We start from the raw sequence: 14,888 nt of genomic DNA on the forward strand, positions 1-14,888 counted from the left end.
CGGGGCGCGAGACCGGAGCATATTTTGTATATGGCCATGAAAATCATGCGGCTGCGGGTATCGGAAGGATTGAACAATACCTTTAAATGCATGGGCACGGCCAACATAACATGGGCGCAGTTGCAAGATCGGGAATTTTGAAAGCTGTATTGAGCGTAACCTCTCTTTTCTGAAATCTATTCCGAACTCCGTTCAATATTGGCAGCAAAGAAAACGGGATGTTTTCGCCATGATCCGGCAGCTGGGGAAACCCACGATGTTTTGACGATGAGTGCAAATGAAATTAGATGGCCTCACCTACTAAGCATTCTGCGGAAGCTTTCTGGTGGCTCTAACATTGCGGAAATGGACGATATTGTGCAACAGTTGTCAGCACTCCAGAGTGCTACACTTGTCGGCGAAGATCCCGTCACGTGCTGTGCATATTTTCACACGTTGGTAAACATCTTTCTGCGCCCCCTGTCATCGACCAGGTTGAGCCCGTTCGGCAAATACCACGTTGTAGATTATTTTAAGAGGATCGAGTTCCAGCATCGTGGCAGCCCGCATGCACATATTCTGCTCTGGCTGGCGAACGATCCCCGTGAGGATGTTTCCGAAAGAATGCCCGCTACTGTTGAGTTGATCGATTTTCTGTGCTCCATCAGATCGGAAGATCTGCCTGAGACCTATGGCAATCAGGTGGGTTTAAATTTCGCATAGTTTCTAGCAAGTAATCACTCACACTGTCAAACCCTATCAGGTTCATAAACACACGTTTACGTGTTTCAAGCGAAACGATAAACGTTGCCGGTTTAATATTCCGTACTGGCCAATGGATCAAACCAGAATTCTGATCCCCATTACAGCCGGGGATGGCCGACTTCAACAGCTAAACAGAAAGGCAGCAAAAATGCGGGAAGCTCTTGAAACGAAGGTCTACGATAGCCTTGACGCGTTTCTCGTTGATAGCAGTTGCACGTACGATTACTACTTGGACGTGATTCGCTCTTCCATTCGCCGACCAACAGTTCTGCTGAAACGTTCCATGACGCAGCTTTGGACCAATCCATTCAATCCTTGGATCGCTGAGAAGCTCAAATCCAATATGGATTTGCAGTTTGTGCTGGAGGAGTTTTCATGTGCTGCTTATGTTGTGGAATACGTAAACAAGACCAACAGAGGCATAAGTAGTTTACATCGTGACCTCATAAAGCTCCAGGAAGAGCATCCAGACCAGGACTACAATGGATTGTTGAAGAAGGTCAGCATAAAATGTTAAATTCCGTGGAAATGTCTTCCCAGGAGGCTGCTTGGTATTTGCTTCGGCAACCGATGTCAGAAGCCAGCCGCAAGGTACCATTCATCAAATGATATAGTTTTCACAATTTAGAATTCAATTTCGTTTTAGGTTGAGTTTATTGCGACAATGTGGCCACAAGAGCGAATAAAATCCAAGAAGCGGAACAAACAGATGGACGAAGAGGATCTCGACGACAATTCCACCGATGTGTGGACGCTAAACATCATCCAACGGTATGAACTGCGCCGAGGAATGGATGATATCTGCTTGGCGGATTTCGCAGCATATTATTCGGAAGAAAGATCCACGAAGCATTCATATAGACTCCGTTTAGTTCCCCGTGTATTGCGTTGGTGCTCATACAGTATGGCGGAAATGGTCGACTATAAGCGTGAGATGGTTCTCCTCTTCCTACCGTTCAGGAATGAAGTCTGCGATGTACTTGATCGGAACAAGTTCCTGAAGTTGTATGAAGACAACGAGGCCGCCATTTTGGCAAAGCACAAGGAGTATGACTGCGAAATGAACTTGGATCAGGTTGTGGAGGAATACATCCGCATATGCAGCGAAGACGACGAGCAGCAGGTGATTGCCGACCAGAAGCGCGATGAGTTCGTCCGCACGATCGTCATGGAGCCGAATGATGACGATATTCACAACTTGCCAACAGGACCCTTGGCAGCTGTCGTCAAACAGCGATCAAATGTCTTGTCAAAGCAAGAATATTGTGAAATGGTGCGTGCCACGAATGCAGAGCAGCGGGATTTGATTGTGCAAGTAATCCACAGCTTGCATTCCTCTGAAGAAAACTGCAAACCAGTGCAAATATTCTTCACTGGCCCGGCGGGCTGTGGCAAAACGTTCACTTTGCGCATTCTAATGGAGACAGTGAACCGGTACAGCCAAGCTCATAATAAGCAGCACAACGCTTATGTAGCATGCGCATCCACTGGAAAAGCAGCGGTTGCAATAGGTGGAACAACAGTGCATTCCGCATTCCGGATTTGCATGTCGCGTAGGCAAAGCTCAAAGCTGAGTTTCGAGGCATTACAACTGTACCGGAACGCCTTCGCCAACGTGAAGCTCATCATTATCGACGAAACAAGCATGCTGGGTGCTGATGTCCTCAACACAGTACATGTCCGGCTTCAAGAAATCACGGGGAACTACGACGATCCATTCGGTGGAATGCCGATCGTATTTTGCGGCGATCTTCGTCAATTGCCACCGGTCAATGCGCGGGCGGTGTTTAAACCGAGCATAAACTCCATGCATGGCGCCGTTTTATGGCAATCTCTCGACTTCTACCCATTGGTTCAAGTTATGCGACAAACCAACGAGCAGTTCTCCGGCATTCTCACAAAATTGGCAACGGTGAGCGGATGTCGTCTGAGGAAATCGAGCTTATTGAAAGCAGGTTCCGTACGGAGGAGTGGTGTCGGCAGCATGTCCCTCGAGGGATCCGGTTATTCCATCGGAACGCTGATGTCGAACGGTATAACTCTGTGGCGTTGATGGATCGAGAGGCTGTCGAATGTACTGCAGATGACCTATACTCTGGTTATAAGGACAATTCCCAGCTGGCCAGTGCTCGCACAAAGGTGCATAAGATGAGTGTAGTAGAGACTGGTGGCTTACCGTATCTGTTGCGTCTTGTTCTTGGTACACCTTATATGCTGACCACCAACGTGGATGTCGAAGATGGCATCGTGAACGGAGCGATCGGAGAGCTCATGCATGTTGAGTACAACGAAGGAAACTCGCAGCAACAGGCAATCACGAGGCTTTGGATGGCATTCGAAAATGAGTCCATTGGGAAGATGTTGAGAGTGAAGGCCAGACCGCTGGTGTATTCGAGACCTGGGGTGCTACAAACAGGCTGGACTCCAATCGTCAAACGATCGGCGAACGTAACCCTTAACGGTGGTGTTAAGTGCAAAAGAGTTCAGTTTCCCGTTGTAGTGCGTGTGCCCTCACAGTCCATAAGTCCCAGGGAGGCACATTCTCGGAAGTCGTATATAATTACGATAAGGGTCAGGAACAGCAGCTAGTTTACGTTGGTCTTTCCAGGGTTACATCAATCGACGGATTGTATCTGACGAATGCCAGTAACTCATTCCGGTTCCACCACGGAAAGGGTTCTATGACCCCTAGAATGAACGACCTTCGGACGGAACTTGAACGTTTGAGTAACCATCGTATGCGCACCATTACAGACGATATCATGGAAGCTATAACCGCAAACAAGTTGGCTTGTACGTTGATGAGCATCAATGTACAAAGTTTGAATGCACACTCGTCGGACATTGCAACAGATCGGGTGCTTACCGCCGTTGATTTGCTTGCAATGAGCGAAACTTGGCTTGACAACGGCACAACCACAAACATCAATGGATACCTTTGTGTTTGTCAAGAGAAGCGCGACGGAACAAGAGCGGGAGGAGTGGCAATATTTGAACGTGCTGGTTCGTCGACTATGGCCGTTTCTCACGCCATTACGAAGCTCAATGAAAGCTATGACCCAGCATTGAGTGTAGCAGACGAATATGGGGACTGCTGTGCTGCAGAGGTTTCAATCATGGAAACCCGCACGTTACTGTTTGCGGTATATATTTCACCAGGTATAATCAAATAGTAGTTGTGTTTGTATTTAAGTGTGTTGCATTAAATTTTGAATATTTACTAGGTACCACCCTGAAGCAAAAGAAATATTTCTTAGTGCGCAACCTCATAAAGTACACCCATGTTGCCATGCCAGTGGTAGTGTCGGAGACTTTAATATTGATGTGACGAAAGAGGAGAACAGAGATTTCATCTGGTTCATGAAGCAGTTTCTCTATCTGGAGTGTGCTTCGGATCCAACTATAGCGACTACTCTGGGTGGCACGTGTCTCGATCTAACGTTCACCCGGAACGTAAGTGTGGAATGCAGGAGATACTGCACATACTTCTCCTACTACCGGCCTATTTTGTCGATTCTTGCGGTGTCCTGAGGTAAAACTAATGATTTAGAATTAAACATAGTTCTCTTCATCAGTTATGTTATTTTATTCTAGAACCGATGCCATCCCAGTGAAGTGAATTAACGTCACTGATCGTCGTTGGTCCGCTAGTTCATCTGCCAAAACGTTCGATTTCAACCAGAATGACCAATCATTGACATCAGCCGGACAGTCCGTAGCAAAAATAGATAATTGATCCTGAAAATGAAACTTGAGTATTTGGTAATTAAATTTATATTTAGATCATAATGTATTTAATATGAAACATTCTTTCCGTTTTGTTCTTTTCTTTGTTTTCTACAGATTCAGCCCAACAGTGGATTGATGCATCCTTTAACATTCATCGGGACCACGGCGTACATCACTTCAAAAGGCTTCAAGCCAACATAAACAAACGGCCCTTTTCAGGGCCACCAAATATTCATGGAGGAAGATGTTGTTGAGGCTGTTGTTTACCGATCTTCTGTTTCTTTAATACTCTGCTTATAGTTATAAACCGAAATGAGTTTATAGTAACAATCGGGTTTTCGCCCATTTATTTCCAGGATATGCGACATGTCGAGGATATTCCAACCCAGATTGAATATACAGCCTCATCTTCAAAAATCAGCACCAAGAAACATATTTAGAGTTTCAAAATAAAATCTTCTACACTTACGTAATCCTACGTCCAATTGGCGGTCGTGTCTCGGATACAACCTTCTACTTTTTTTTTTACAATGTACTTTGTGTGTGTCACCTATATGGATTCGCATTATGCGCTTCTCACAGTGTACTCTGTGTTTCGTCTTTGACGTTCGGCTTCAGCTACTCTTGTTTAATCTCAACTTGAGGTTGAATAAGGGTGGGATTATGAATATGTTTTTTCACTTAGTTTTTTTCAACAAATTTTCACCTATATGGATTCGCTTTATGCATTTTTTTACAATACACTTTGTGTATGTTACCTTTATGGATTCGCATTATGCGTTTTTAACAGTGTACTCTGTGTCTCGTCCTTGACGTTCGGCTTCGGCTACTCTTGTTCAATCTCAACGTGAGGTTAAATAAGAGTGGGGTTATGGATACGTGTTTTACTTAGTTTTCAACAAATTGTCACCTATATGGATTCGCATTATGCATTTTTTTTTTCAATGTACTTTGTATATGTTACCTATATGGATTCGCATTATGCGTTTTTCACAATGTACTCTGTGTCTAGTCCTTGACGTTCGGGTTCGGCTACTCCTGTTCAATCTCAACGTGAGGTTCAATAAGAATGGGGTTATGAATATGTGTTTTACTTAGTTTTCAACAAACTTCCACCTATATGGATTCGCATCATGCATTTTTTTTACAATGTACTTTGTGATTGTCACCTATATGGATTCGCATTATGCGTTTTTCACAGTGCACTCTGTGTTTCGTCTTTGACGTTCGTCTATTGTTACATCCTCTGTGTTTTTGTGACCTCTCTTTAGTCCCTAGCTGAATGCGTGTGAGTCTACATAATTGGCTTCCCTATAAATGGTTCCATTCTCCTTTCCAACTTCACTTCCTCTTCCTTTCCCCCTTTCACTTCCTTTTCCGTCAGGTAAATGATGAGAAAGGCCAGTGAAGGCGATGGCACAAATCTCCCAAATTGAGGGGAACGTGCCTCCTGAGCCGACGTTCTGATACCTGATGTATCTTGTATAGATTTGAACCAGTTGAGATTATGGCTATGGAGGGGCAATTTTCCCGCAGCTAGTTTGCAATAAATTACGGAGGATAATCGGAAAATATGTTATCTTTAAATGATGTTACGTATTGGGTGTAGACATTATTTTTTATGTTTCCACAATTAAAGGTTTTGACATTTGGCCTGCGATTCGATTTTATTTGACCCTTCAAAAATCTTTTTGTTAAGAGAGATGATACATAAATTTGTGTTTCATTTTATTGGACACCCCATAGAACCACCAGAGAAGAGAGGTCCCGTAGCGTAGTTGGCTACACGCTCGCCTTTCAAGCAAATGCTAATGGGGTCGATTTCCAGCCCCTCCACCAAGCCCTCATCAGTCGCTGTATGGGCAGCCTATACGGTGGCGTTTTAGGGAACGTGTCTTAGCGTCACGACAGCCTGATGACGACTGACAAATTGTTTTTCTCGGAGCCATTCCTCCAACGTACCCGGTTAAATGGCAATCGAACAATGCAACGATCATTATTGATGCATGACATGGGAAAATTGACACAATAATGAACTCACGATGAGATGGACTGGGAACGACAACAATAATGATGAGTAATGGAAATCTAAAAATAGAGTCTGGGTGGATTCTGTACAGCAGAATACCACAGTAGATATCGGCACAGTAGTGGATAACTAACACAGAGAGGAATAAAAAAGAACCATAGAAACATTCCTTTCCGTCAAAAACATCCGAATTCCGAATTTAGTTTCATTTGCTTGATAAGATCTCGAATTATGCAAAAATTTATGTTGCATTAGTATGTGAGCCCCCCTTCTCACTCGAGAGAGGAAGGGGTCTTCAACCACCATAGAAACAATAATTGTCTTCAATAACCACCACATGCCAAATTTGGTTCAATTTGCTCAACTAGTTCTCGAGCTATGCAGAAACTTCTGTTACATTTTAAAAATAGCGGGAAAATGTGGAGGGAACTTCTTCTAAAAGAGACCACCAGACCATCAAAAATAGCGGGAAAATGTGGAGGGAACTTCTTCTAAAAGAGAGGCCATGGCCCAAATTCGGACTCTTATAATAAGTCAGGCGTCCGTGTGCTGACGACGTGAATTTCGAAGTGCAGTGTAATAAAGTGAGTGAACCGCCCCCCCCCCCCTTTACTAGCTGAAGCTAGATTCAATAGTTGGGATAAAGTGTTCAGGACCTCTCTTTTGTCTCTTTTTCTACGTCTCTGTTCTAACTGCTTTCCGTCCGGAAAACGGCTCAACCCGCGAAGCCGTCTGGCTACGCGCCTAATCCGCCAAGAATTCTGACGTCCTTCATTGGATGATTCATCGGGTCTTAGGCTCTAACCGTAAAGGAGGAATCTCGGCCGTCTAAGGTGGCCCAACATCGTCCAGCAACGCCCGCCGGCTCCGTCGGACAAATATCGTCCGTTCACCGCTCGCCTCGCTATTCCGGCGAGATTCTGGTCGCCCAGCTGGACAGGAATCGCTGTGTCGGCCATTCTGCTTCCGTCACCAACAGCAACAGCGGTATGTACCGGTACCGACAGTGAAATTAGCTTGCCATAAGACGAGTTTGTACCATCCAATTTAATTCCACCATTTGATTGTAGCTTGACAGATACGTATTTCGACCTCAACATTAAGGTCGTCATCAGCGTCTCGTACTTGACTCGACTTTTTAATAAGTGAGATTCGGTTACACATAACAAATTAACACATAATATGATTACACAGAACAACACGATTACAAATAGGAACCATTAAATTATATACAAGTAACGTGAAAATTCCTTTGTTGTTAGTTTTTGTTTACCGCGAAAAACCCTTGATACCCAGTAGTTAGCCGACCCTGGGATTGCCGGAGAGTCTCTTGTGTCCTGATCTGGTCTAGCGCCTAGGTACTGCTAGTTGACGATTCGAAAAAGTCTAGTTTCAACTTTTTTAAATAGTATTTAGCTTTCTCGTGAATGTAACGTAATGCCTTCTCACTGCTGCAGAAACCCGTTAGAGCACTTGCTTGCGTCCGTAATTTATTAAGCTTTTTCATGTCCGGGCCATGTTCGAGTCATCAGCTGGAAGATGCGAGTTCACCTCTGGTGAAAACAAGAAGATTATTATGCAGCCATTAGCTGTAGGGACACGGCAGGTATTTCCGCCCATAGAGGCTAAAACCAACGAAAGCAACGCCCATTTTCTTAAGCTCCACTATAGCAGAACGTTTCTCTTGAGCTAACGATATGGGTCGGATGAATTTGGCAAAAAAGTTGAGAAAATACCTGCCTTAACCCTATGTGCCCGGCCTTGACTGGTTGTAACAGAAATTGCGAATCAAACTGGCATTTGATTGGTAGATTTCACTTTCGAATACATTTAATCCGCTAAATTAACTCTTGTTATATTCCAGAAAACGATATTTTCAGGGCAATGTAATTTTTGGGAAAATATCAGCTTAAGGAAAATGTCAGTTTCGAGAAAATTGTAAATATGGAAAATGTTATTTTCGAGACTTTCTTGTTTATTTTTGTAATTTGTAGAATTCACGGAATCATTTCTCCCATGAGTGCATTTAGACAATTCTCCCATACATATTTGGATTGCTATGGCCCTTAAAACCGTAAAGTTTGCTACCCATATTTTATAACTATGCTACCCCATATTAAGGTCTTCAAATGCACAGATCGTTCAAAGTATTATTTATCTTTAATGGGACACCAAAATTTAGTAGCAAAATTGCCAAACACTTAAAATGCTCTTTCGGAATCAGTTGTAGGGCGAACAGTACTCAGTGCTTCAAAAAGCATAGTCAAATACTTGCCTTTTATCCTTCAGTTTCGAAATAGGTAAATTCTTTTCTCCTTCATGGTCAGATTATCGTCGTTATCTGCTTGTGTATAATCATCGTTTGGCGGTGCCTCATCAACCGTTTCCTCGATCTCGTTAAAAGTGTTCAGTCGTTTTATTGCCTTTCTCGTACAACAAAGTTGTACCGAAAAACTATCATTCCACTACGAAACCAAATATTTTATAGAAGCCTCAGAGGCCGATGGTGTTATATACCAAACGACTCAGCTCGACGAGCTGAGCAAATGTATGTCTGTCCGTGTGTATGTATGTGTGTATGTGTGTGTATATGTGTGAACAAAAGCTAAGAAAAACATTAGACAACTTTTCATATAGCAATCTTCAACCAATTTTCTCGCAACAAATTTCATTCGACAGGGGCAAGCCTAGTTGATCACTTTTGAATTTGATAACGATATACAGTTTCATTTGAAAGTTATAAAGAAAATAGTACATCGAACCATTATTATTTATTTATTCAGACTAAGGTCGAAGTGGCCTTTGCGGTATATAAGAGTCTTCTCCCTTCAGCTCGGTCCATATCTACACGTCGCTAACCACGCAGTCTGTGGAGCGTTCGCAAATTGTCTTCCACCTGATCGATCCACCTTGCTCACTGTGCACATCACCGTCTTGTGTCCGTCGGATCGTTGTCGAGAACCATTTTCACCGGATTACGATCCAATATTCTGACTACGTGCCCGGCCCACCGCAGTCGTCCGATTTTCATGGTGTGAAAGATGGATGGTTCTCCCAGCAGCTCATGCAACTCGTGGTTCATTCGCCTCCTCCACGTACCGTCCGCCATCTGAACCCCACCATAGATGGTACGCAGCACTTTCCTTTCGAAAAGTGCGCGTTAGTCCTCCACGAGCATCGTCCAGGTCTCGTGTCCGTAGAGGACTACCGGTCTAACTAGCGTTTTGTAGATTGGCAGTTTGGTACGGCGGCGAACTCTATTCGATCGGAGCGTCTTGCGGAGTTGGACGGACGGACTTATTGAAAATTGTACCACTCGTGTTAATCCCTGCACTTCGTATTACCTCTTCCAAAGCGATGTTGAATAGCAGACACGAGGGACCATCACCTTGCCGTAACCCTCTGCGCATTTCGAAGGGACTCGAGAATGCCCCTGAAACTCGAACTACGCACATCACCCGATCCATCGTCGCTTTGATAAAACGTTTCGGTTTATCCGGAAATCCGTGTTCGTGCATTAGCTGCCATAGCTGGTCCCGATCGATTGTATCATATGCGGCTTTGGAGTCGATGAATAGATGATGTGTGGGCACGTTGTATTCGCGGCATTTCTGCAGTACTTGGCGAATGGCGATTACTTGGTCCGTGGTGGAGCGTTCGCCCATAAAACCCGCCTGGTACTGCCCCACGAACTCCCTTGCAATTGGTGCTAAAATGTAGGAGAGTACCTTGTAGGCGGCGTTCGGCAATGTGATTGCACGGTAGCTGCTACAATCCAGCTTATCGCCCTTTTTGAAAAAGGGACACACGACACCTTCCATCCACTCCTGCGGCAGAACTTTCTCCTCCCAAATCTTGGTAATCACCCAGTGCAGCGCCCTAGCCAGTACCTCACCACCGTGTTTAAATAGCTCTCCTGGTAGTTGGTCAACCCCAGGGGCTTTGATGTTCTTCAACCGGCCAATCTCCTCCTGGATTTCCTGGAGATCCGGAGCCGGTAAAATTATGTCCTGCGCGCGTTCTCCCAGGTCCATCACCATACCGCCATCTTCGTCTGCCACATCGTCATTCAGGTGTTCTTCGTAGTGCTGCCGCCACCTTTGGATCACCTCACGCTCGTTCGTAAGAAAGTTCCCGTTGATGTCCTTACACATATCAGGCTGTGGCACGTGGCCTTTACGTGAACGGTTCAACTTCTCATAGAACTTTCGTGTGTTATGAGCGCGGTACAGTTGCCCCGTCTCTTCACGGTCTCGATATTCCTGCTGGCGCATTTTCTTCCGGAAAATCGAGTTTTGTCTGTTCCGCGCCCGTTTATATCGTGCCTCGTTCGCCCTCGTGCGGTTTTGCAGCAATCTCGCACATGCTGCATGCTTCTCCTCAGCTAACTGCTTACATTTGCCGTCATACCAGTCGTTTCTCTGATCCGGAGCCATCGTGTCTAGTGCAGCGGTTGCGGTGCTTCAATGGGGATCGAATATCTCTCCAGCCATCTTCAAGAGACGCTGCGCCTAGATGCTCTTATGTTGGGAGTGCTACTTCCAGCTGCTGCGCGTAGGTTTGTTACAGTCTACCGTCTTGTAGCCGCCCAGTGTTTAGCCGCGGCGGACGACTCCGACGCATGGTGTACACCGTCAAGAGTTTTGAGCGCAGACATATTGCAGTGAGGTAGTGGTCGGATTCAATATTCACACTGCGGTAGGCGCGGACGTTCGTTATGTCGGAGAAGAATTTATCGTCGATTAGAACGTGGTCGATTTGGTTTTCCGTTTCTTGGTTAGGTGATCTCCATGTGGCCTTGTGGATATTTTTGCGGGGAAAGAAGGTGCTTCGGACTACCATTCCGCGGGAGGCTGCAAAGTTTATGCATCGTTGGGCGTTGTCGTTCGATACGGTACCCTAGCAACGCAATCCAGACCAATTTTGTTGCAGCAACTCAAATGTGACTAAATTCGATTGTATAGGGTTACAGCAACTTTTGTGCAACATGTGTGCTGCTCGGGTATGCAGACTATCCGGTCCGATGACCGTCTATACTGCCGCTAACCGCAAGTCGAGCACATCTGTATATGGGGCTCCATATACAGATGTGCTCGACTTGCGGTTAGCGGCAGTATACATTTCCTCCCTTCCTACCTGTGCGTTCATGTCGTCGATGATGAATTTGACGTCCCACAGTTGGCATCCATCGTATGTCTGCTCCAGCTGTGCGTAGAACGCTTCTTTCTCGTCGTCGGGTCTCCCTTCGTGTGGGCAGTGCACGTTGATGATGCTATAGTTGAAGAATCGGCCTTTTATCCTCGGCTTGCACATCCTTGCGTTGATTGGCTGCCACCCAATCACGCGTTGGCGCATCTTTCCCAGCACTTTGAAGCTGGTTCCCAGCTCGTTGGTGGTGCCACAGCTTTGATAGAAGGTAGCCGCTTTATGTCCGCTTTTCCACACTTTCTGTCCTGTCCTGCAGATTTCCTGAAGCGCTACGACGTCGAAGTTGCGGGTATGTAATTCATCGTAGATTATCTTGTAGCAACCTGCAAGTTCAATGTTTTTTTTTTTTTTTACAAGGGAGAATGCATTTACACACTAACCCAGTACACGTGCATTGTAGTTGCCAAACTACCACACGGAAGTGTACTGGAGTGTCGGACTCGACCATACCGGTAATACCGACTAAACTCCCTTGGGCTTCACCATCGTTTCCCCCAGGAACTACCTCGCAGTACTACTTCTGGGGGGATGGCAGTACTAAGCGTACTCGCTCATTATCGCTCACACAGGCACTCGTCCCATGCGAGACTGACTTGGGTGCTCGCACACCATTCACTCCATTTGAGTCTTACTTGGATGCTCTCCCGGACGCTCCGCTGCCATGCCTCGAGGTGTCAATAGCGGTAACTGCCTGGGCCTACAGATATTACGCTACGACACTCCTGCCTCAGCACGAGCAGATCAATCACACCACTGCCGAAGCAGACCACACGCTACCCTGCCGAAGCAGGGACACTCCCCATGCACCACATGTGCACAACTGTAGGTGTGTGGGTACAACCCACTGCTACCCTGCCGCCGAAGCAGCTTCTCCAAAGACCATTCGCTCTATGTGACCCTTTTTCACTCTAACACTCCACTGCCATGCCTCGAGGTGTCGATAGCGGTATGTAGGGACAAATCAACGATACTACGCTACGACACTCCTACCTCAGCATGTGCAGTCCATACTCAGACTTCTGCTGCGCTTTGAGGTGACAATAGCGGCGACGCGCTATGACACTCCTGCCTCAGCACAAACAGATCACTCATTCCCTGCCGAAGCAGCTCACGCGCTACCCTACCGAAGTAGGGACACTCCCCATGCCAATTGGCACTCCCTGGGCTTGTGCTTTGAAGCGGCACACAGTCGCTTTGATAGAGTCTGATTACGGGCACTTGTGGTTTTTTGGGAGAGATTTTAGCAGAGCCCACTGCTAAATCCCACCACGCCCTAGGCAGTTCTCCCTGACTCACAGACAGCTGGGGAGGGGTCGTCAAGCCCTTGGACATGGTCCATGCTGTCCCTGCTGTCCCTGCTGCCCCAAGCAAGTTCCATGTTCCAAGCTTCCAATCGTAATCCTTTATTCGTCGCCTAGGTTGTTGCCGATTATATCGAGTCGTATTATCTCTTATATTGTTCGTAATTATTGGTTTTCCAGGCGGCTTATTGGACCTGCGCAAACCTCCTGTCTCGTCGGAGGGCCGTCGCGGCACTTTGTCGCTTTTGTGGGGCCTACTTGCGGATACATGCAGGTTTTTATAGGAATTTAACAGGGCCCACTGTCAAACCCCACCACATCCTTGGTTTCATTAGTACCCGCTAAGCTGCGGTGGACGACGGAGGTCCTTCGTAGCTTAGTAGGGAAAGCACCTGTCATGCGAACTGGGGTCGTGGGATCAAACCCCACCGAAGGGGCGGTTACCCTCCAATACCTTTTCCGAACTAAATCTATCACATGTTGTACATATGCATAATCAAGTTTCAGACATAGTAATTAATTTCCACACCGGGTGGCTTAATACCCGGCATAGGGTAACGGCTGTATTTTGGACCGGGCTCATATTTTGGACCACCTAGCTGAATTTTGTATTTATTTCACACAAAACTGAATAAAACATGCAACTTTTAAATTTTATTGCAAAAAGAAACTATCCATAAGGTATCTCCTACATTTGTTTCTTATAAAATATAGCCATTGTTAAAAATATTTTCACGTATTTACCCATTCCGGCTAGATTAGACCAAAACCAAGACGACATTGTAAAATGGAATCCACCTTTAAAAAGCTGTAAGTTTATTTGTACATAGATTTAAAACATGTGAATGATGTTGTTGACCTATTAGAACCTAATTGAAGCAGTTTCCGATCTGGGGCAAAAATTCCAAGTTTAAAACAGTATTCTGAGGCATGTCCAAAATAGGTCCATTTTCATTGAACTGAACATATTTTCGACATATCTTCTTTTAAGTTCTAGATCTCTTAAACTTTTGCTTTTTGCTACCAGAGGTGAGCCAGCCAAGAGCTGAAAGCCTCTTAAATGAAGAAAATAAAAACTTTTGTTTTTACCAACCATTCAGTTCTCTAGTATCAAACCATTGATAAATTACTGTTCATACCGAATTTATAAATTACCGTTCATTGATGTAAGTCCGAGAATGAAAAATGACTATTAAAACCAACATGTAACTGTTTTCATTATTTCCATACCAAAATAGTTAAGATAGCTCCATGACAAAAACCAATCTTTGCTAGAGCTGCTTGCCAATGGAACAGAGTTCCGTGTTCTACGATTATGTTTTGTTTGGAAAAAGAATGTGCAAGGAGCAAGGAAGAACCAAGCAACCCACTACTATCAAGGGCGCAAATGGAACAGATCGGTAAACTACATAAAAATATGGCAGGGTAAGAGTGACCAGGTGCATACATCACGACCATGGACCGCACGTTTGTTTTGCTTTGAAGATGCTGTACCGAATGGTATTGAAATTAGTTGAAGATTAGTTTCTATACCCTTAGCTATTGGTATTGTTCTAAGCTTTTGAGTGCTTATAAAAATGTATTGCTTAACAAAGACTTTAAGGATGAAACGTCAAAAATGCTGGGGATCACTAATTTAATCTAATAGTAACATAACTTTGCAAGCAATTCAAAATTATTCGAGTGGTCCAAAATATGTTAAATAGGTGGCCCAAAATAAAAACAGGTGGTCCAAAATTAAATCTTACATACTTTCAGAATTTATGATATTTTGGTTCTTTCGTAGGGATTTACAAACATTTTTACCTACAAATCCTGCCTAGCATTCACCACTTTTTAGTTGCGTAGGGAATTGATCAAGAATTATTACAAAATCT

At 44.9% G+C, this 14,888-nt stretch overlaps 1 protein-coding gene across 1 annotated transcript; it reads left to right on the forward strand.

The window, feature by feature from the left end:
• Positions 1–345: 345 nt before the first annotated feature.
• On the forward strand, positions 346–2,797 carry LOC134203019 (uncharacterized). Its single transcript, XM_062678007.1, has 4 exons — positions 346–681; positions 743–1,243; positions 1,285–1,335; positions 1,391–2,797. Exons 1-4 carry the CDS (start codon positions 346–348, stop codon positions 2,795–2,797), a joined length of 2,295 nt encoding a protein of 764 aa, XP_062533991.1.
• Positions 2,798–14,888: the final 12,091 nt, after the last annotated feature.

Source organism: Armigeres subalbatus, unplaced genomic scaffold (assembly GCF_024139115.2).
Source record: "Armigeres subalbatus isolate Guangzhou_Male unplaced genomic scaffold, GZ_Asu_2 Contig1579, whole genome shotgun sequence".
In the NCBI taxonomy this organism is placed as follows: domain Eukaryota; kingdom Metazoa; phylum Arthropoda; class Insecta; order Diptera; family Culicidae; genus Armigeres; species Armigeres subalbatus.